The sequence below is a fragment of the Equus przewalskii genome, chromosome 8 (assembly GCF_037783145.1).
Source record: "Equus przewalskii isolate Varuska chromosome 8, EquPr2, whole genome shotgun sequence".
Classification (NCBI taxonomy): domain Eukaryota; kingdom Metazoa; phylum Chordata; class Mammalia; order Perissodactyla; family Equidae; genus Equus; species Equus przewalskii.
Genome location: NC_091838.1, coordinates 84700987 through 84723893, shown reverse-complemented (window position 1 = coordinate 84723893; position 22907 = coordinate 84700987). Strand labels below are relative to the sequence as shown.

The window sequence follows — 22907 nt, the reverse complement described above, 5'->3', positions numbered from 1 at the left end:
CCTGAACCTGCGCCCCAATGCCCCATACCTGGGAGCCTGCACTCTGGTGCCTCATACCCCAGGTGCCTGCTCCCCAGTGCCCCATACCCCGAGGGCCTGTACCCTGCTGCCCCATACCCTGAGTGCCTGCACCCTGGTGCCCATATCTAGCAGATACTGTTCTAGGCCCCAGAGTAGACCCCTGGGCCCAGTGCCCAAGGAGCCAAGTCCAGAAGGAATGGCTGGATGGTAATGTGCCAGGATGGTGTCTGTCCTGGTGAAAACCACGTGGGGTCCCTTTTGCTCCATGAAAACGCCATGCGGGTGGCCCAGGATGGAAACAGGCCCACTGGCAGTCAGCAGCAAGAGTGGTAACGCCATTCTGTGCCACACAGTCTGGTGTTTGTGCAGGCGGCTTTGGGGTGCACTTAGGTGCTCCTGCGTGGGATTGGGAAGACAGGACATGTATTGGGGTCAGATCAGTGTGGATGCTGGACACACACTAGGGGTCAGAGGCCAAAGAGGCAATGGCTGGGCAGGTCTGAGCGGGCTTGGAGGGGAAGTTTGGGAGTCTTCTGCAGAAGGGGAGCTTCTGTTGGTAGGAGCCAGAAGTCCCAGGGGGAGCAGGAGGAGAGAGCAAATGGGTGGGTGGGCTGGGAGTTAACATCCTTAGAAACAATGCTCCCACCTCTGGTCCCCTCCTGGAGCCCACAGGCTCTCCCGTGTTTCCTCTTACACAGCAGACCTGGCAGGTTCAGGGCTCAGATAACGTCTCATTTTTTTGTTTGTTTCAGGGTTTTTTGTTGTTTTCTTAAAGATTTTATTTATTTATTTATTTATTTTTGTGAGGAACATTCACCCTGAGCTAACGTCTGTTGCCAATCTTGCTCTTCTTTTGCTTCAGAAAGACTGGCCCTGAGCTAACATCCATGCCAGTCTTCCGCTAGTTTGTATGTGGGATGCCTCCACAGCGTGGCTGATCGGTAGAGTAAGTCCGCACCCAGGATCCAAACCCACAAACCCAGGCCGCCGAAGCGGAGCATGCGGAACTTTAACCACTTAGCCACAGGGCCGGCCCTAGAGTCTGGTTTTTATTGGACCGTGATGATTTTGAATTCTTTATTGGTTGCTGACTCATCTCTGTAATTAGGTGAAGGGATTGGATTCTTTTTAGGATTCTGTTGACATGTGTGTCCATCACCCACACTCTGGGTTCCAGGTCTTGATAAGCAGCCGCCCTTCTCTGCCCTGCGCCCTCTACCCTCCAGCCAGCACCACGCTGTCTGCGGGCAGGAGTGTCCTCTTTCCAAAGGTGTCTTGGATGTTCTGTGGGATTCCTGGGTCAGTTTGGGATCAGGTTTCCACAAGAATCCCTGTATGGATTTGGGTTAGAATTGTGTTGAATTTATGGATCAGTTTGGGGGAAATGGACATCTTGAGTATGTCGTCTTCTCCCACGTATAAAGATGGTGCATTGTATACTTTCTCCACAAAGGCCTTGCCTATTTCTTGAAGGTTTATTTCTAGGCACTTTATCAATTTTATGGCTCTGGCTTTTGTAAGTTATATCTCTTTTTAAAGCCCTATTTTCTGATTGTTACTGGTATACAGATGTTGATTTTTATATGTCAGTGTCGTTTTTTACACTTTGTTGAGCTCTCAATCTCATTAATGATTCATCATCCGTCTCCTGGATTGCCTGTGATGCTGGCCCCACCCCACGCTGGCCAGGACTTTCGGAACGAGGCTGAACCAAGGAGGGCCAGCACCCTGGCCTTGTCCTAACGCTCAGGCTGCAGGCCTGCTGTCCCTGGGGTGCTGGGATGCCGCCTGTCAGCCTAGGAAGTCTTCTGCTGTAGGCTGTTGGTCACGAACGGGTGTAGTGTTTTATCAAGTATGTTTTCTGAGTCTATTTATGTCAGTGTTGTGGGCTGAATTGTGTCCCTCAAAAAGATTTGTTGAAGTACTAATCCTCAGTACCTGTGATGTGACCTTATTTGGAAATAGGGTCTTTGCAGATAGAATTAGTTGAGATGAGGTCACACTGGAGTAGAGTGAGCCCTAATCCAAGAGGCCTGGTATCCTTATAAGAAGATAGAGAACGCCGGTGAAGACAGGCAGAGACTGGAGCGACTTAGCCACAAGCCAAGGGACGCCCAAGGATGGCCGGCACCAGGAGCAGGAGGGGGGCCTGGAGCAGAGTCGCCCTCAGAGCCTCCAGGAGGAGCCAGACCTGCCACACCTGGCTTTTGGACTTCCGGCCTCCAGAAGTGTGAGGGAGTGAATTTCTGTTGTTTTCAGACTCCCAGTTTGTGGGGCTTGGTTACAGCAGCCCGGGACGCCGCTACAGTTGACATTTTTATTATTATTATTATTCTGTATTTCTTGCATTCCTGGGATAGTAGGTCTCTGTGATTTTTTAAATAGATTCAGGTTGCTAGTAGTTTATTTAGGACTTTTTTTCCATATTGATAAGTAAAATGGCCTGTACTCCTCATTCTGTGTTTGGCTGGTTTTCACGTCAGCGTTGGGAGCACTTCCTCTGAGACATTATCTGTTCCTGGGTGTGTGGCAGTTGCACTTGCACACGTCCGGGCCTGTGGCTTGTGTGGATAGGATACGTTTTTAACTACTGATTCAATTTCTTTAAAGCTGGCAGGAATATTCAGGTTTTTAATATCTTAAATCCAATTTTATAAAATATGTTTTTACTAAATGGTCCATTTATCTAAGTTTACAAATGTACTGGTGTAAAGCTCTGTGCAGTGTTCTTTGTCTTTTGAGATACTCTCCCCCTGTGTAACCTACTCCTCACCCTACAGTTGCATGTGCTCGTTCACCCGGTCAGTTTTGTAAGGGATTTTCTGTGGCATTCTATGTCTTTTCAAAGACCAACATTTGGCTTTAGTGAGCCTCTCTTGTATCTTTGCTCTTTTCTTTATATGACTTTATTTTCTCATTCCTTTTCTAACCTTTTGTGTTGGAAACTTAACACATGCGTTTTCACTGTTTCTTCTAAGATGAACTTTGAGAAACTAGACTTTTGGTGGTGAACACGATGCAGTCTGAGCCAACATCTGCTGCCAATCCTCCTCTTTTTGCTGAGGAAGACTGGCCCTGAGCTAACATCCATGCTCTTCTTCCTCTACTTTATACGTGGGACGCCTACCACAGCACGGCTTGCCAAGCAGTGGCCTTGTCTGCACCTAGGATCCGAAGCGGCAAACCCTGGGCCGCCAAAGCAGAAGGTGCGAACTTAACCGCTGCGCCACCGGGCCAGCCCCTCAACATACTGTTTTAGTTTTATTACACAACTTTTGGTATGTAGAATTTTCATTGTTGTTCAATTTTAAGTAGTTTCTCATTTTAATTATGATTTCTTCTTTGACTCATTTATAACTAAGAAATGTCTTAATTTCCAAAACTGTAGGTTATTTTTCATTCTTGTTCTTGATCGCCAACTTAATTTCATTTTGGTCAGAAAGCATGATTTTTTTTTTAGGAAGATTGGCCCTGAGCTAACTTCTGTTGCCAGTCTTACTCTTTTTTTTTCTCCCCAAAGCCCCAGCACATAGCTGTATATCCTAGTTGTAAGTCCTTCTAGTTCTTTTCTGTGGAATGCCGCCACAGCATGGCTTGATGAGCTGTGTTAGGTAAGTGCCCAGGGTCCGAACCAGCCAACCCTGGCCTCCAAAGCAGAGTGTGCGAACCTAACCACTCACTCATGGGGCTGGCCCTGATTTTTTTTTTTTTTTTTTTTTTTTGAGACTTGCTTTGTGGCCTAAATCCTGAATTTTTGTAAATGATTTTATGACTACTTCAGAAGTAATTTCTATTCTCTGTTAATTAAATCTAGGGTTCTCTGTATGTTCATGAGGTCAAATCTGCTGTTGTATTCATTGAGTTTCTTACTAAGTTTTGGTCTGCCTGATCTAGCAATTCCGAGAGGTGGTGTCTCCACTGGAATGGTGGAATCTGTCTGTTTCTCCTGTCAGTCCACCTGTGCTGCTCCCTCTGTGTTGAAGCTGTGGTTTGGTTGCACATACGTTTAGAATGCTTGTTTTCCTGGTGCTGTTTCCTTCTGCCATTATGTAGTAATGCTTACTACCCCTCATGGTGTTTTTGCCTTGAAGTCCACTTTCTATGACGTTAACATAGCACTGCTGTCTCTCTTTGGTTAGTATTTCCCTCTTGATGTCTTTGCACTAACTATAGTCCTTGTCCTTATACTTTGGGTATGTTTCTTATAATAATGAATGGCTGTTCGGTTTATTTCTCATCCTTTCTGAACACCTGTCTCTGGTTGGGCAGGATGGTTGCAATCGTGTACTGTGTTTTCCATCTACAATTGCTTGAATCTGCAGATGCAGAATCTGCAGGTATGGAGGGCCACTGTGTATTTACTGAGATCACTGATGCAGCAAAAGGACGTAGTTTATCATCTTTTCGTGGTTACCTTTTGTCCGTTGTCTGTGCGCACACCACTCCCACGCCATTGTCTAAGGTGTGTCTTGCTGTGGGAGTGTGTTCTTATGAAAGGTGGTCTGGAGGCTGCACACCTTCTTGGTGGTGGGAGGCTGTTCTTAGGCTGCGTCCCTGCAGTTCCGTGCACTTGGCGTTAACCTCTCACCAGCGGGACAGCCCTGCCCCTCTGGGGGCCTGGGTGGGGTGTCCTGGCCTTTGTGCTGCCCCATGAGAGGTCAGCAGGGCAGCCCCCAGCGCTGGGCTTTACCCAGCCAATCCAGTCAGTCCTCGCTTTAATGTTCATTCCTTGTTTGCCCTTGATTTTGACTGTCTCTCCCAAGCTTGGCAGCCTTTTGAGTTTTTTCTTATGTGAATTGCCTGCTTATATTTTTCTACTGGAGTGGTTGGCTCACTTTCTGTATAAGTTTGCAGGAGTTCCTGGTAAATTCCAGATGTCAGTTCCTTGTTCGTTTCAGACATCATGTGTATCTTCTCCTTCTCTGCCACCTGCCTGCTAACTGGTTGGTCCCTGGTGTCCTTGATTTTGATGCAGCTAAGTTTATGGGCATTTTTGCCTTGTGGTTTATATTTTTAATGTTTTGTTTAAAAGTTCTTCCTTGGCCTAGGCCCAAGTATATTCTCTTACATGTCTTGTGTTAACATTATAGTTTTATTTTTGCCATTGAGGCTCAGTCTGTCTGGAGCCACCATTGTATAGGGCCAGGAGGGCTCCACCTTTCACCTCCTACACTGCCCGCCTTTGCCCAGCAATGCGTGTGCTTTTCACCCGTGCTGACTTGATCCCCCACACCACACAGGAGCCTGTGCTGTGGGCCCTGAGGCCCGTCCGTCTGTTCTTAGTCAGCACCACCTGAGCCCATGGTGGGTGTCACATGTGCGGGGGGAAGTCTCCCTTCTCCTCTTTGTGGTTAAGACAGTCGTGGCTAGTTGTGAACTTTTATTCCATTGTGTATATTTTAGAGTTCAAGTTCCTCAGAAAATTCAAGGGGAAATTCCGTTGGATCCATTGACTTGCATTTTGCGGAGCGCTGACCCCTCTGCCACATTAGCTCATCCTCTGTGAGTGCTGGGCCATGTGCTCACACTGCCTCCTGGGTGCTCGCAAGGTCTGCAGTCTTTAATTCTCCGCTGTTTTACATTCTCTGTTGCTAGTGTGAAGAGTTCCTGATTTTGTGTTACCTTATTGTTGGCTATTACTATTATAGAGAGATATTGGGCTGCCTTTCTCTTTATTTATTTTTTTGCCTCCTACTAGATTAAGTGGGTTTTGTTTTATTTTCCCCTCCTCTGGTCAGGAAATTATATCTCTTATTATTCTGTGAGATTTTTATTCATTGATTATACTTAAAATATTCATGGCATGTTTGACTTTGGGGGTCTACTGGTTAAGATTCCGCACTCTCACACCATGGCCCAGGTTCGTGTCCTGCTGAGGGAACCACACCACCCGTCTGTCGATTGTCTGTGGCAGCTGTGTGTTGCTGTGATGCTGAAAGCTGTGCCACCAGGATTTCACATACCAGCATCGTCACCCACGGTGAACCAAATTTCAGTGGAGATTCCAGACTGACAGACAGACTAAGAAGAAGGACCCGTCTACCCACTTCCGAAAAATAGAAATCCTGTGAATAGGAGCTGAGCATTGTCTGGTATAGGATGGAAGGCAAGAGGATGGTGCAGAAAGACCAGCAGGGGTCAACCCTCTTTGCTGTCCACAGGGGCACTAGGAGTTGGAATCAACTCGAGGGCAGTAACAACAAGTGTTTGACTTATCAGGAATCTGAAGTCAGTTTCTGCCCTTGTCCCACCCTGCAGGGCCCCTGCAGCATGACTTCTTCTTGTTTGGATGCCTCTTGTGTAGATTTGCCCACAGTTTATGTTTCTTTGCTCACGATTCCTTTTTACCTTGTTCTTCTTCAGATGGTTCTTTTCTTCTCTGCAAAAATCTGTTAATGGTAAATTTGTTGTCTTGGTCAGGAAATATACCACGTTTTCCCCTCATTTTTGAGAGTTAGCTGAGTCCAGCACTTGTCGGCCAGAACATCAGCCCCATCCCCCCTCCCCAGGGCTGGCCCTCCACCTGGGACTGCTCTGGTTCATTATCAGCCACCACTTATGTTCACAGCAAGTAAGAGCGATTCTGCTGAGAGAATTCACACAATTTACAGAACGGAGCATCAGCTGCTAAAAATCTTGGTTTTAATGAGAAGCAGCTATCATACAGCTTACAGAGATGTTTTCTCTCTGCATGCCAGGTTTGCACAAATAGAGCCATCCTTTTCCCTGGCGATTGTGCCACAGGACACACACGCACATACACAGTTCACGCATGCCTGCACACGCATGTGCTCTCACACACAACATCCCACATACAGCTGTTAAGGTGCCTCAGTTTAGGATGCAAGTCAGACTGGGTGCAGTTGGACTTGACTGCTTGTGTTGGGTACCTTTTGGAAAGGGCTGTGAGAACCACATGGGCGGCTGGGAGTGCCCAGGTGAGGCAGAGCTCTGGCCTGGAGAATCATGACCGCTCCCTGTGGCCCCTGCACAGTGAGCAAGCGTGGTGGCTCCGGCTGCCCTGGGTCTGGGAGGCACAGTCTGCAGGTCTCCAGTTGCCTCCAAAGTCTCTGAGTGCTGACCTTCCATCCTGGAGCAGATCTGAGCCCTGCTTCCCAAGAAGGGGCCCTGGTTGGGGCGCCAGCTCTGCTCGGCCCTGCCCCCGGGGGTCATTCAGCAACTTGGCCGCTCCTGACCCTGCTCTACTTAGGAGAATTTTGTTTTAATTTTCAAGAGTATGGGGTTTGTTTAACTTATGTTATTTATTTTAATCATTATATTATGTCCAAGGAATAGAGTCTAAAATTCCCGCTTTTTAAAATTTATTGGGCTTTTTTGTTCTATAGGTGATGATCCAATTTGGAAATATTTTGCGGACACTTGAAAAATAGCGTTCTCATTTAAGAGCATGAAATTCCATGTTCATGTACTGATTCCACTGTATCAGTTACTTACTTTTTCCTTTTCATGTCCTAGTCTGGGCCTTGAGTCCCCACAGGACTCCTCTCTGCCGTGCAGGTGTAGCACTGCATGTTTCTGTCCAGCATTAACTCATGTGTCCAATTTAGTCTTGTTACGTCTTCAGCATTGAAATGCTCTTTGTCATCAGAGACGACCTTCCTCTCACATAGCCCCTTCACAGCAGGCACCGTGGTTGCTCCAGACCCTCTCTTCCGGGTTACTTGTTGGTGTAATAGAGTTTTCCTAACTTCCCATCTGTGGCTGCCTATTCGCTTTAGTTAGGACTCCAGGAGCATCATGGTGCTGGATTTATCATTTAGCCCTTGTAATGTGGGAGACTTGGAGCCCACCAAGCTGGGCACGTGGCCTGGGCCCGCCATGCCCCCCGCGTGTGCTCCTGGTGTTCTGTGCTGCAGCACTTGCTGATCCTCTTCACTTTCTCTGTTGACATGGTGTGTGTGTGTGTGTGTCACTTTTGCCACAGTTTAAATGTTATATGTCTTTTTTTATTCAAGGATATCATTAAAAATTTTTAGTCTTGTTGAAAACAAAGAATGTGTGCTTTTTAGTCTTTTTTTTTCACTAATTTACTGTGATTCTAAAAACCTCTGCCCCATCCATCTCTCTCATTGAGGTTTTTCTTACACGTGTGCCCTTAATAAACAGATCAAACCATATGAAATCGGTAATATTTAACCTTGTTTCAACCTACAAAAACAACACTGCCATTTGTTCAACTTAACATGTTCCTAAAGCTCTATTAAATGTGTTGATTTTCTAAAGCACTTTCCTCCTTAGCGATTACTTCCTGCTCCTCTCCAGGATGGTTACTCTCATGCCTTCCCCACAGGGGTTCATTTAACCTCCATGTTCAGGAGTGTAGGCGGGCACTTGTGGTGGTGTCAGTTACATGACAGATCTGAGTCCTGCTCCCTCTCCCTTCCTGTGACAGCGTGTGTGCGTAACGTGCAGAGTTCCTGAGCGCCTGTCTCCCCCGTGGGGTCTGTAGCTTTGCCTCCCTTGTCTTCTAACTTCATTGGTTTTATCTGTTTTTGTTTGTTTAATTTTGATTATTACCAAGAAGGAAAATGAAGCTAATTTAGTGTCTAGCATGTGGACATGCCGGCTGGATTTGCTGTCTGTGCTGGCCCTGTCCTGGTGGGAACCAACAGGACGCAATGGGGTACCCCGCTTCCCAGCTGGGCAGCACAGGCAGCCCCCTGTGGTCTCTGTCAGGCAGGGCATGCAGGAAGCCAACCCTGAGGGAGACAGAGGCCCACATGTGTGTCTCCACATTTCCCATTTCCTGGCTGGGGCCTCCTCGCAGGGCCCTCCCACCCTCCTCCGGCCTGATATTCCAGACAGGGAAGTGCAGGTGCTGTCAGGCTTGCAGTTTGTGAGGGGCATAGGGTGGGAAGAAGCTCTGCCTCTTATGCAGAAAAACCGTTGGGGGAAAACAGGCCCCCAACCACGACGGCTCCTCTGCAGAGCAGAGCAGCAGGCTGCAGCCTGCAGGACGAGCACCTCAGACAGGCCTGGGCAGGACTGGACTGGGGGTGGCCAGCTGCTTCCACCCTCCCTACCCCACACATGGAGGTCCCGTCCGCCCTGGAGGCAGCAAGCAGATGCTGCATGAGTCCAAGTTTCCATGTGACCTTTGGGCTGGGCACCCTGTGCAGGGTCGGCCTAGTGGCAACAAAGGCAGCATTCAGGCCACAGTAGAACTCGGCCTCTGCCCAGGGGACAATGCCGAATCGCCAGGAACTCTCGGTCCAGACCAAGGCCTGCTCTCTGCTGCCGTCTCCACTCCAGCGCCCGGCCCCTGCCTGCCCTCTGCCCCGCATCCTTCCAGGTCGCCCTGTCTCCTACCCCACCAAAGGATAGCCTGTGTCCCCCACGGGGCAGCTCTGGACTGACTGGTGGGGCTTCTTGGGATGGAGAGTGGTTGGGGCAGACGGGCCCTGGACTCTGGGGTCCTGCAGGTCCACCCAGTGGGTCCTTGATGTAGGTTTTGTTTGGATTTCCAGTTCAGTTTTTGAAGGGACAGAAACAACCCCCCACAGCTTTGCTTCCCAGGGGCGGGAGCTTTGGGGTGAGGCAGATATGGGTTTTGTTTTCAAATTGAAGGTAGCTTTACTGTTCTTCTCGCCCCCAATTATGAAGATATAAATTTTCACAAAAAACGTTGAAGTAGTCGAGGAAAGTATATAGAAGAGAAAAACATGTCCTGCTCAGTGTTTTTTCCTGCCTCCCTGCTTCTCGGTGGGGACATCAACAGGCAATGCTACCCAGGTGTAAAGCGTCTCACCATATTTGTGCATGTATGCACCCATGAAACCACCACATCACAACCATGCATGTCTCCGTCATCCTGACAGTCTCCTTGGCCCTCCTTGGCCCCCGGCCCCTCTCTGTACCACCCCCCATTCCCAGATACCACTGATCTGCCTTCTATCTGTAGATGAGATTGCATTTTATAGGATTTTATGTAGATGGACTCAAACAGTATGTATTCTTTTTTGCCATCTTTCACTCAACATAATTGTATTTGTTACCCTGGCCCCTGACCCCATAAGATGTTAACCACAGCCCTGCTCAAAACAAGCCTAACACATTCTCTTTAGCTTGCAGGAAACCACAAAGAAAGGAAAGAGAAGATGGCTGAACAAAACCAGTCAAAACCCATCGAAGGCAACATGGCAGTCCGACTTAACCTCACACAGACCCCACAGCTCACTATACGCTCACTGTAATACGTCACTATATTATAGAACACACGCCCCCAACGCCATGACAGTTTACAGCTGCCATGGCAACGGCGGGACACAACCAAATAAGGAAAGAAAGAGGTGGCACCCTTGCTCCCCAGAACAGCCTGCCCATTTCCCCACATAACTCTGCATATTCCTCCCCTTCATTACCTCGACCCCTTCATTACCTCGACCCCTTATAACAGCTGCTTAGTCACCCCAGGAGCTGAGAAGCTGATCTGTGAACTTTGTTCACACTTCTCCCTTCTTTGGCCACTGAATAAAGTTTGTGGTATTGAATGCCCAGCTTCAGTCTCGTTTCAAATCCATGAGACTGAGCAGAGAAGACTCCTGTGAGGAAGGGGCAGATTGTGGGCATGAGGCCCAACCATGGGCCCTCCTCAGAGCTCCTCTGAGTGTGGATCAGAGTCCTACCAGAGTGAGGTGAAATTGGTGACATTTTGACAAGTTTTTACATATGTCAGTAATTTATTCCCTTTTTCACTGCTGAGTAGTATTCCACTGTGTGGCCCTACCTCCTCGTGATGGGCATTTGAGTTGCTTCCAGGTTTGGCTCTTAGAAATAAAACTGCTATGAACTTTCATGTAAAGTCTTTGTACAGACCTGTGCTTGGATTTCTCACAGGTAAAATACCCCCGAGTATTTTGCTCCTCTGTAGTTAGGTGCCTAAACATTTACAATTGTTATGTCTTCTTGGTGAATTGATCCCTTTATCATTATGAAATGATCCTCTTAATTCCTAGTAATATTCTTTGCTCCAAAATCTACTTACATTAGTATAGGCACTCCAGGTTTCTTTTGATTACTGTTAGCATGGTATCTCTTTTTCCAACCTTTTACTTTTAACCTATTTCTTTGTTTTTATTGTGATTTTCTTGTAGGCAGCAGACTGTTGAGTCCTACTTTTTTATCCAATCTGACTGTCTCTGCCTTTTAATTGGGAAGTTTAGACCACTCACATTTAATGCAATTATTTCTATAGTTGAGTTTAAATCTTTCATTTTGCCGTTTATTTTTTTGTTTTTTCTATCCTTTGTCCCTTTTTTTATTCTTTCGGGTTGAGTGTTTTCTTATTCCACTTTTTCCCTGGGCTGTGTTTTTTATTCTCTGCTGTGTTTTAGTGGTGGTTTTGTGGTTGCTAGTATAGACGACGGATCAGAGTCGACCTCCAGGCAGCATTACAACACTGCACATGTGATGTAAGGACCCAGCTTTTCCCCAGACGTCATCCTATTGCTGTCATGGATTTTATTTCTGTTATAGACCTCTTGATACGTTGTTGTTTTTGCTTTAAGAAGCCAATTACATTTTTTTAAAAAAGGAAAATGTTTTTTACATTCATGCATAGCTACCTTTTCTAGTGCTCTTCCTTTCTGGTGTAGCTTTCTGTCTGGTGTCGTTCCTTCTGTTTGCAGACTTCACTGGACAGTGCTTGTAATGCACGTCTGCTGGTAAGGACTTTAACTTGTGTTTTTTAAGAAGTACTTCAATCTCGTTTTTGAGATATGTTTCTTCTGGGTCTAGAACTCTAAGTGGACAGGTGTTCCCATTTTGCAGCACTGCTGTCTTCTGGCTTGCATCATTTCTGATGAGAATCTTTCATCTTCACTTTGTACTTCTCTGTATGATGTGTCCTTTCACTCTGCTTCTTTTAAGATTTTCTCTGGGGCCTGGCTCTGTGGCCGAGTGGTTGGGTTCACGCACTCCACTGCGGCGGCCCAGGGTTCGGATCCTGGGCGCGGACATGGCACTGCTCGTCAGGCCACATTGAGGCAGCATCCCACATCCCACAACTAGAAGGACGTGCAACTAGGATATGCAACTGTGTACGGTGGGGGGGGTTTGGGGAGATAAAGCAGGGTAAAAAAAAGAGATTGGCAACAGTTGTTAGCCCAGGTGCCAATCTTTGAAGGAAAAAAAAAGAGATTTTCTCTGTATTGCTAATTTCAAGCAGTTGGTTCACTATTTGCCTTGATGTAGTTTTCTTCCTGTTTCTTGTGCTTGGGGTTAATTGAGCTTCTTGGACCTATACCTTTATAGTTTTCATCAAGTTTAGGAAATTTTCAGTCATTCTTTTCTTCAAATATTCTTTGTCCATTCCCATCAGGACTCCGATCACGTGTGTGTGAGGCCGCTTGACGTTGTCCCACAGCTCCCTAGTGCTCTTGGATTTTCTTTTGCTTGATTTTCTTTTTCTTCCTTCCTTTCTTTTTAATCTTTGTTTTCTCTGTGTTTCATTTTGGATAGTTTCTATTGCTATACTTTCAAATTCACTAGTCTTTTCTTCTGTAATGCCTATTCTGCCATTAACCCCTTCCAGTGTATTTTTCATTTCAGACATTGCAGTGTTCCTCTCTAGAACTTTGACCGGGTCTTTTATTTGTTCCATTTCTCTACTTAACATGTTCAGTCTTTTTTTATAGCCTTTGAACATACAGAATACAGTTTTAATAACTCTTAAGGTCCTTGTTAGTAGTTCCATCATCAGTGTCAACTCTGGGTCAGGTGCGATTGACTGAGTTGTCTCCTCGTTACAGTTTGTTTTCAGCAGGAACCTGAATCCTGTGAGGACAGACCGTGTCAGATCTGAGGGCAGGCTGTTCCAGCAGAGGACGTACCAGGTGCTGAGTCGGAGGAGGGAGGGCTCTTGGTGTGCTCAGGGGGCAGCAGGAAGGCCAGTGTGGCCCCTCAGCGGGACCAAAGGGAGTTGCCCTTCCCTGTCATCAGAATCTGTACAGATGTTCATCTGTTATGGCTTGTGATGAGATTTTACATGTTTCATCTTTGAAAATGTCTTTTTACACATGTAGGTACTAAAAATACTGATATCAGTCCAAGAGCTTGTCAATTTGATTGCACATAGTCATCACTTGGAAAGCGTTTATCAAATTCCATTAGATTCCCCTCTTGATTTTTGCCTTTTCACATGTCATTACGTTGCAGATTCATCACTTCTAACTGAAGGTTAGATGGGTGCTCCTCATTTACACACTCAAATGGATTTTGAAATGTGGAAATTTCCTTTGCACTTGCACTTACATTGAGGTCTGAAAAACCCTGCTGGAACTGTAGTTTGAGCTTGGAAAATATATCTACTGCAAATTTATGTAGGAATGGAGATCTCACTTCTTGTTTTGATTTTTGACAGCATGGGAAGTAGATAAAGCACCTTGGTATTACTTGTGACTCAGATATCAGTTGTCATCAAAATGACTTGAGTGCAGTATAAGTTTCTCATTTAAGCACTGTTTTGCCTTGGAATTTTAGGTTGAATTCATTAAGAAACATCATCAATGGATCCAGCTAAGCAGCGGTTAAGTTGACACGTTCCACTTCAGCTGCCCAGGGTTTGCTGGTTCGGATCCCGGGTGCTGACATGGCACCGCTTGTCAAGCCATGCTGTGGTAGGCATCCCACATATAAAGTAGAGGAAGATGGGCATGGAGGTTAGCTTAGGGCCAGTCTTCCTCAGCAAAAAGAGGAGGATTGACAACAGACGTTAGCTCAGGGCTAATCTTCCTCAGGAAAAAAAGAAAGAAAGAAACATCATCAAGCCTTTGGGAAAAAACCCCACATTCGTTGTTTGATAATAGTGGTTGAGAGGGGTTTTTCTCATTCAGAAAATTTCAGTCTCAGCCTCAAGTTTTCAAAAAATTGGAATAAAGCTTTCCCACTGTCAAGCTGTTCAGCTGCTGTGTGGTAGGGCAGGGTGGGGTATTTAGCTTCTGTTTCTGACAAAAACCCATGGAACTGATGATGGCGACATCCACAAGAGTTAATGAAGTTCACTGTCAACACTGCTGTTCCAATTACTCTGTCATATAGTAGATTCAAATATTTGCTGTAAAGTAGCTGCAAGTGAATAATACACTAAATAACCAGAACCTTTAAACACCTTACGTTTTCACATGCTTTGTAAATTTTTAACTAAGCCTTTTCTGATCCACATACATTCGTAGCATGATCACTTGTAACACATCTTAGCAGATTCCACTTCAGGTTATACTGAATTGTATGTTTTCTCAACTTCTTTGAAAATAATCTCAGCTGTAATTGAGTGGAATTGAGTTCCATGTGGGTGATTGGTAGATGCTGATTCCTCAGTCACTTCAAACTCAGCATTGACTCCTTGAATAAAATAACACATCTGAGCATTATCAGTGACATCTGTTGACCATCAAGAGCCCAGGAAACACTTGAGGCATTTGAGTGTTTGTGTCGTTCTCATTGTCCTCGGCTCTTTAAGCCACTGTTCTTGCCAAGAGGCTAATAGTCTTTAGCAAGTTTATTTTCCCTGGACACAAGATTTTAGCTGCTACGATCAACACGATTTAATTGACTCACCAGTGAACAGGTTTCCTGCTTGGCTAACAAATCAGCCACTTGGAAACTTACGTGGTAGAAGAGTCATTTTCGTTTTGTGAAATAATTCTACCATGATAAGATTTCCATTTGAGAGTCTCTGTTTCTGTCTAAACTTCTCTCTGACTGTTGCGTAAGTTGGGAACATTGTGCTGAGTCCTTTGTCTAGTGATGTTGACACGTGTTCTTTTAACAAGGCTGTGTGTCCCTGCATAATGGGCACAGTGCTTTCCGCCTGATGCAGCAACATACAGCCAACACTCCACCATGCCTTAGAAGTGTAACATTCAAGGTCCACTGTTCTCTTTTTATTGTAACCTTATGAGTATGCACTGGTAATAAAAACATAATCAAATGTTGCAGGGTGGCGCTACGTGTGGCGCTCGCCGCTGTTGAGTTACGGCTGTATCGCTGCACTTTGCGCTGTGCTGAGCAGTGTTGCAAGGTGATGAGAGCGCTGCATCTGGTCTTGTCACAGCTGTTCAAGTCTGCTGTTAGGCAGAAGCAGCCACAGACAGCATGGAAACGAGTGAGCAGGACTGTGTTCCAATAACATGTTACTTATGGACACTTGTAGTTTTCACACACAAAAAATTAAAAATATAAAAGTGATTCTTAGCTCACAAAAACAGACAGCAGGCTGGACTTGGCCAACAAGCTATAGTTTGCTGACTCCTGACGTAAAGTGAAATGCAGGGTTTCCATTGTGGCCAGCCCAGAAGGCCTTGTGTGATCTGGCTCAGGCCCCTCTGCGCCCCCACTCACTGTTCGCTGGGCCTCAGCACAGGGGCCTCCCTTCTGTTCCTGGGATGTGCCAAACTCGGCTCCCTTGCAGTCCCTCTGTCTAGTCTCCTGTTTCCCCCGTTCTCTGCTGAAACTGCCCTCTCAGAGAGCTGTCCCCGGCCTCCCTCCCTAGGGCTGCTCCCTGTCTGGGTCCTACAGTGGCTTGAGGCTCTGGTTCGTTCCGTGGTGAACTCCACACTGAATGTGAGCTCTGTAGGAGCAGAAATATATCTGCCTCACCTGCTTTGATCCCTGCCCCCAGCCTAGACTCAGCATGGAGTTGGTGCTTTGGTTGGTCAGCGGCAGTCTGGAGGAGAGTTGACAGCCCTGGGCACTGGTGGCTGGAGTGGGGAATGGAGCGTCAGAGCCCCTAAGGGCCCAGGGAACTGTGACGCCATTGAGTCCAGCAAGAGGAGTCCATGGTGCCTCCAGGATGCTGAGGTGTAGGTCACAACCCAGTGGTGGGAAGACAGCATTGGCTCTGACTTTGAAGAAAGAAGAACCATGGTTCAGCCTGGCCTGGGCACCAGTGGCAAAGCCACAGTGATCACAGGGAGCATACAGGGTGGTGGCCGTAACTGTAACCAATGACCAGGGTGCCCGCAGCTTGCAGGGCTTTTGGTGGCCAGTTAGAAGCAGGAGGAGGGATGCGCTGACTGATGTAGATAGAGATGGAAGTATCGGTATCTTATAGATGGGTTTGCATATATCATTTTTCATATTTCCAGCTTTTTGTTCTATAGCATAATTATATCTTTGAAGATATTGACTACCAGTCAGTGTTAACATTAGCCATTCATTTATTCAACTTTTTTTTTAAAAATTGACATTTTTATTAGAGAAGCAATGCACATTAGTTGTAGAAAATACATATAATTACAAAGAAGAAAACTTTAAAACCCACTTGGTACTGTCTGCTATCAGCTTTAAAGTACCACAGCGGTATCTCCACAGCTGCATTCTCTTTCTCAGGTTGGACAACAGTGAGCTGATAGGAGCTCCCTTTGCTAGACACATGATTTTTTTCCAGTGTACTTGCTAAATAGGAAATTTTTAATTCTTATTTACTAAATTCTTACATATATTTGGGTCAATATTTAGGCTTTCTATTGCATTCCATAATCTGTCTAGTCCTCTACCGGTGCCATATTGTTTTAATTATGTAGCTTTATAATATTGTTTATAACTGATGGTACAAACAATCTCTCCCATTATCATTTCTGAATTTTTTCTTAGTTATTCTTATGTTTAATTTTTGGGGTTAACTTTTTTTTTTTTTAAAGATTTTATTTTTTTTTTCCTTTTTCTCCCCAAAGCCCCCCGGTACATAGCTGCATATTCTTCGTTGTGGGTCCTTCCAGTTGTGGCATGCGGGACGCTGCCTCAGCGTGGCCCAACGAGCAGTGCCATGTCCGCACCCAGGACTCGAACCAACGAAACACTGGGCCACCTGCAGCGGAGCGCGTGAACTCAACCACTCGGCCAGGGGGCCAGCCCCTGGGGTTAACTTTTTAAACATTCTAAGTTCTAAAAACATTCCTTCCTGTTGGAAATTTTATTAGAATTACATTAAATTTATTAACTAAAGAGAAGTTATATCTTTATAATTATCAAGTTTTCTCATCCAAGATTATGTGTTTCTCTGTTATATATTAAATATATATGTATACCTCAATGAAAGATATATAAAGGAATTATTAAAAATAAAATGTTTTATTTCATGTTGAGCCAACATGTTCCTTGTTAATTTATGCCTAGGACTTTTGTTTTATTTTTGTTGCTATCACTATGATGAAGCGAACTTTGTTTCTGTCCAGTTACTGCTAACACAGAAAGGCCATTGATTTTATGTGTTACAGAAGTGAACACTACATTACCAGTCTCTCTTAATACTTCTAATAGTTTGTCAGTTGATTCTTTTAGTTTTTCTAGGTTGACAGGTAAGGATAGTTTTATCTCTTTCTTTCAAGTATTTAAATCTCTTACTTTTCTTTTTCTCGTCTTGTTGCATTGACTAGCATTTCCAAAACTATTACATAGTGGTAGTGAGAGTAGATGATCTTATCCTGACTTTACTGGGTTGCTTTCAGCCTTTTACTACTGAATATCATAAGGCCTTGGGTTTATTAGGGATATTCTTGATCAATTTAAGTAAATTTTCCTCTACTTCTGGGTTACTGAGAGTTTTTGAAATCATAAATAGATGTTAATTTTATCACGTGCCTTTGAACATCTGCTGAGATAATCACCCACTTATTCATTTCCCAGATATTGAGTGCCTGTTGTATTCCAAACCCCCACCTTTAAGAAGGTTACTGTCCCCATAAGGGGTATTTCTAGTGCTGCGTCCTTCTCGGGTCGTCTGGTCATGTCTGGTCAAAGCTGTGAGTCTCACTGACCCCCTCACTGTGCATTTAGAATAGGAGCCCCAGTTACAGTCATCCGAGCTCCTAAAATCCCGGATGAGGCCATCAGTGTCCTTGCCTGCCTCCCAACCTCTGAACGGGGCCACAGTGGGGCTGTCTCTGCTAGAGGGCAGGTGGGTCTCCAGTCCGTTCCATCCAGGCCGTGTGCCAAGCACTGTAGGGAGGTGGGCTTACAGCAGAAGAAATAACTGTTTGATCAAGTGACAGGGACAGCTTTGTGGGCAGGAGCCAGGACACTGGGGTCATTTGTGAGAGAGTGAAAGGGCCACACTCACATTCTTAAAAGTGAAATCATATTGTTTTAAATGTACTGTGTTTTAAAATTATTGCACTTACATTCGTGTTTTTCATTTTGCTGTATTTCAGTTCTTCACCACCGGGAGTGTTCCTTGAGAAGGACTATGAGATTTACAGGGATTACAATGCAGACGGCCAACTTCTTCACTACAGGTAGAGCCCACTGTCTCAGGCTTGGCCCTGTCTACTGCCCCGAGGGTGGTTTTCTTGGCAGCTGCTGGGTGAAGTGGAGAAGAGTCTGGCTCAGCAGCTAGCTGGATGTGCACGGTACACAGTGCCCTGCACTGTCCAGTGGAATGTGAGGAGAGGCTGTTGGGGCCACTGTCCTGGGCAGAGCCTCCCAGAGTGTCCCCCAGGCTCATATGGCAGCTTTTGATTCTGGAAGAACCTTGTCACTGCCCAGTTTAGGGAGCCATGGAGCTCATGGCACTGCCCCGGTCCCTGGAGGAGGAGTGAGGTCCTGGGGGGGTCTTCAGCATGTGGTCTCCCTGGGAGCTGCAGGCCATGCATGGGAGCACTTCCCAGGTGAAGTCGGGAAGATTGGTGTTAATCGTAGGAAAGGGAGCAGACTTTGGTCTCTCTCAGCCTTGGGTTGGCTTTTCAGGACTTTGGAAGGTTCTGGGGATGACCTTCAAGACCCTGGGGTGCAGTAGCTGCCAGGCTGGGCAGGGGCCATCCCTCGGTCAACTCGTGTGTCCAGGCTGGAGCAGGCAGCTGCTCCCCCAGCTGTGGGGGAACTAGGTGTGGTGCTGTGCCTCTGGGTGGCCTGGGTGCCCCCAGCACACCAACAGGAGTGACACCAGTGTTGGGGAAGAATTTGAAGACCTGAGGGGCCTTTGGTGGTTTGCTCGGACAGTTTAAGAATGAAGCTGGGAGGTGGTACGTAGGTTTGTTGATGTAGAAGGGAAACTGATCCCACACTGGGTCCAGTGGCGTGCTGTGTGACAGTGGGCATGCTTCATAGCCTCCCGTGCCTCCAGGTGTGGGCGGCTGACTGGCAGGACTCTCCATGCTGGGCAGGTCAGGGCATGTCCCCAGACTTGACATTTCCCATACTGGGTGGTGCTCTAGCAGGCTGCCCATCAAAGGCCATCGCACCCTGTAGTGTGTTTATGCCCGCCTGGTCTTTGGTGGCCCAGTGCTGCCCCAGCACTACCATCCTGGGTGCCACCCAGGACATGAGAACAACACGTTGTTGTTTTAGGAGTAACGCTCACCCAGAAAGTGTGGGAAGAACAGGGAAGCTGACTTTTGTGGACAGATTGGGGAAGAGACACTCCCCGTCCCAGACACTGTGGACAGGCTCTACGAGGAGGAGGGGAAGCGGGAAAGAGCCTCTCCAGGCCTAGCCCATGGTGTCCACCAAGGCTGTGCACTGAGCAGGGCAGGGGCTGGCAGCTTTGGAGGCCATGGGGCAGGGTAGCAGTGGGGACACAGCCTGGCATACAGTCTGCCCAACTCAGGCATGGGGGGGCCCCGGTGGACCTGGAGGTTTGCAGGGCAGTCAGAGAACTAGGTAGCTGAAGTTGCTTTTCAAACATGACTTGAGACGTTTGGTTTCTTCTTGTTCCACGTGAGCATGCCTCTGTGAGTTGTGTTTACGAGCTTTGGTGCAGAGGTTTTCCTCTGAAACTCTTGGGGTCAGGTCTGGTTCTCTCTTGCCCCTCCCAGGCGTCCATACACAGAGCAGTGCATCCCTGAACAGGCGGCAGCACAGCAGGCTTCCTCCGGCTTTGGTTTTGTGCAGGGCTCTCTGTTCTTTGGAAAACAGGCCATGGGAGAGACGCCCTGGGCTGAGTGGAGCCGTCCATCCCTGCTCTTCCACACCTGCCTCTGCGCTGCCTGCCTGGCTTCCAGCCTCTCCAGAGGCAGAGGAAGCCTGTTTCCTCCTTCCCTCCTGGTTTGACAGAGTCCACTGAACAACTGTATTGGGCAATCATCCCATTTTATTTAGGGGTGGGTGGTGTCCCTGTGCCTCGGTACCACTGTCCAGGCAGAGTTGATGGGGAATTAAGGAACGGATGAGGAAGACAAGCTTCCTGGGTTTGGGGAGCTGTAAAGAGACAGAGGTCGAGGTAGGCCAGGGAGGTTGGACAGCGTGGAAAGTGCAGCTGCAGACAGCAGGGTCATCGGGCCACTCACTTGTCCCAGAAGGGCAAGCTTAAGAGACTCTGGACAAAAAGCAGACAGCAAGACCTAGAAACTGGATGTGAGGGTTCGGGGAGGGCTCCCAAGAAAAGGGCAGAGCAGTGGAGTCAGGTGGGAATATGGGGCCCAGCCTGGGGATGAGAGGTGAAGCCGCCTGCACAGTAAGTGGGTGGGTGAGGCCCAGAGGGACAGGGTACAAGAGATGCCTCATCAGACCAAAAGACTCACTGGATGCCTGCCAAGGGTGGGCCCCACCTGGCTGTCCATGGGGCACCTGCTCTCCATGACCAAGCGCCATCTCTGGGCCCCTGAGGGCTTGTTTCCCCATGTGTGATATGGAGCCTGCGACTCAGGTACCCACACAGGCCTCAGGCCTGTCTTGAGGATCGAATGAGAGACTTCTGTGGAGGTGCTTGGCGCGCATACGTACTGCAGCACTGGCCTCTGCCCCCAGCCCAGGGACACCTTCTACTGTGGAGGGCAGGGCCAGAAGTCTTCTTTCCTCCTGTTTCATCCTCTCCCATCTCTGCCCTAACTAGGTGGAACTACTTTTGGGTCCTGGAATAGATGTGTCCTCTGACCCACAGGCCTCTCATGTGCTCTTGACTCTGCCTGACACTCCTCCCAGCCTCCTCATCCAGCAGCACCTTGAAGGCCCACGACTGACAGGCCAGTGAGGTGCCTTCTTGGGCCACACCCCTCAGCGCGCTTCCGCAGGCAGGGACCGTTCTTTACATCACAGCCCATGCAGAGGGCCTGGCATGAAGGCTGTGTCACTGTCTGCTTAGTGGTGAAAAGATGTGCAGAAATAACGGGTCACACTTGCGGAGTGTTTCCTGTGTGTCAGTACTGAGCTAAGGACTTTATCATATGCACGCTATGTTATATAATCCTCATGAGAACCAATGAGGACACTGAGACAGAAATGGTAGGTAATTTTCCCAAGCTCTGCTGCCGGGGAGTGACGGGCTGGAGTTCAGTCCCAGGTGTCTTGGACTCCAAAGCCAGTCTTCAGGGTTTGCATGCCCTGGCACACTAACTGCCACCTTTCTCTGCCTGGCTGGCCGCGTGTGGCAGGCCTGGAGCAGTCTCCAGCAAGCAGGAGCACGAGCAGAGTTCCCAGAAATGGGAGCCTGTATTAAGAGCCTTGCTGCTGTCCAACCTCTCCTTGGGGTGGTAAGGCCAAGCTGCTGGACATCATGGCCAACCAGCAGGGTTTGATCCTGGCTGCGCCGAGTGGGCCATGAACCCAGCACACTGGAACAGGCTGCCACACAGTCAGCACGGGCCCTCTCACTTGCACCCTGGTCTTACATTACTGACCCTCATTCTTCAGATCCCGTCTCACCCACTCCCAGTAATTGGGACTTGTGGCCTTGTCCAGAAAGGCCCAGCAATAATCAGAGGACGGAGGCAGATGGACCAAGCTACACAACTGTTTCTTAAGAAGCTTGGGATTTCCACATTCTGCCATGGTAGATTAACTGCACACCGAGAACAAAATAGACAAAATCATCCTGCACTCATCAGAGATCTGCTGAGGAGTGGGGACTTGAGAGCCGAGGTGCAGAGATCAGTGCAGCTGAGCACACGTGTGACGCTGCCTCTCCCTCATGACAGTCAAGAGGCTGAGAAGGCGAGCAGGCCTTTGGGTGGTTCCACAGGGCTAGAGGTCCAAATGTTGGCTTTCAGGAACCACAAAGAGGGACTCTAGTTAACATTCCCTGTTTCCACTTGAACTCCTGAAGGGCTACACCTAGGAACAGGGTGAACCTTAAGTAGACCAGCCCCCAAACATAAACCCTACTTCCAGTCAACTCAGTCCCCAAGGGGATTCAAGTGATCTGCTCTCACCCCAACTGCCCGCCAGAAGCAAAAATGCACCTGGGGCCTCAGATTCTCTCTACAGCTTTCCATACACAGCTACCAGGATTTCAGTCTAAAAGTACCAGAACTGATTAAAAAGAAAAACAGACATTAGAAACAGACCCACGGGAGATCTGTATTTTAGAGTTATCAGACACAGACTTTAATAAATATTCATATGTACAAGGTATTAAATGGTAGTTTTTAAAAATCAAATAATTTTACCAAGATCACATTTTGGGCTGAAAAAACAGTTTAACAAATTTAAAAGACTGGAAATACAATATCTGCTCTTAGACCACAATGGAATTAAACTAAAAATAAATAACAGCTGGAAAGTCCCAAAATACTTGGAGATTAAATAGCACACTTTTAAATAACACATGGGTCAAAGAAGAAATCTCAAGAGAAACTTTAAAATATTTTGAACTAAATAAAAATGAAAAGACAACTTATCAAAATTGGTGGGTTGCAGCCAAGAAAAGCAGTACTTGGAGGGAAATTTATAGCAGTGAATGCATATACTGGAAAAGGAGACAGATCTAAAATCAATCATCTAAGCTTTCATTCTAGGAAACTAGAAAAAAAAGAGCAAATTAAATTTGAAGTAAGCGGAAGAAAAATAAAAATTAGAGCAGGAATCAAATGCAATTGAAAACAGGGAATCAATAGGGAAAATCAGGAAAATGAAAAGTGGATTCTAAGAAATGTTCGATAAAATCAATAAGTGTCTAGCCAGGCTAGGAAAAAAAAAAAGAAAGAGGACACAAA

The 22907-nt window shown here is 47.0% G+C and overlaps 1 protein-coding gene across 8 annotated transcripts in view; it reads left to right on the top strand.

Annotated features, from left to right (window-relative positions):
- ARHGAP39 (Rho GTPase activating protein 39) overlaps positions 1–22907 on the top strand; it is a 125011-nt gene that overhangs the window by 75870 nt on the left and 26234 nt on the right. For all 8 annotated transcript variants that reach the window (XM_070631309.1, XM_070631305.1, XM_070631310.1 and 5 more), the window contains exon 4: positions 18192–18275. In XM_070631309.1, coding sequence (XP_070487410.1) covers positions 18192–18275 — 84 coding nt within the window. The remainder of the gene's footprint in view (positions 1–18191; positions 18276–22907) is intronic.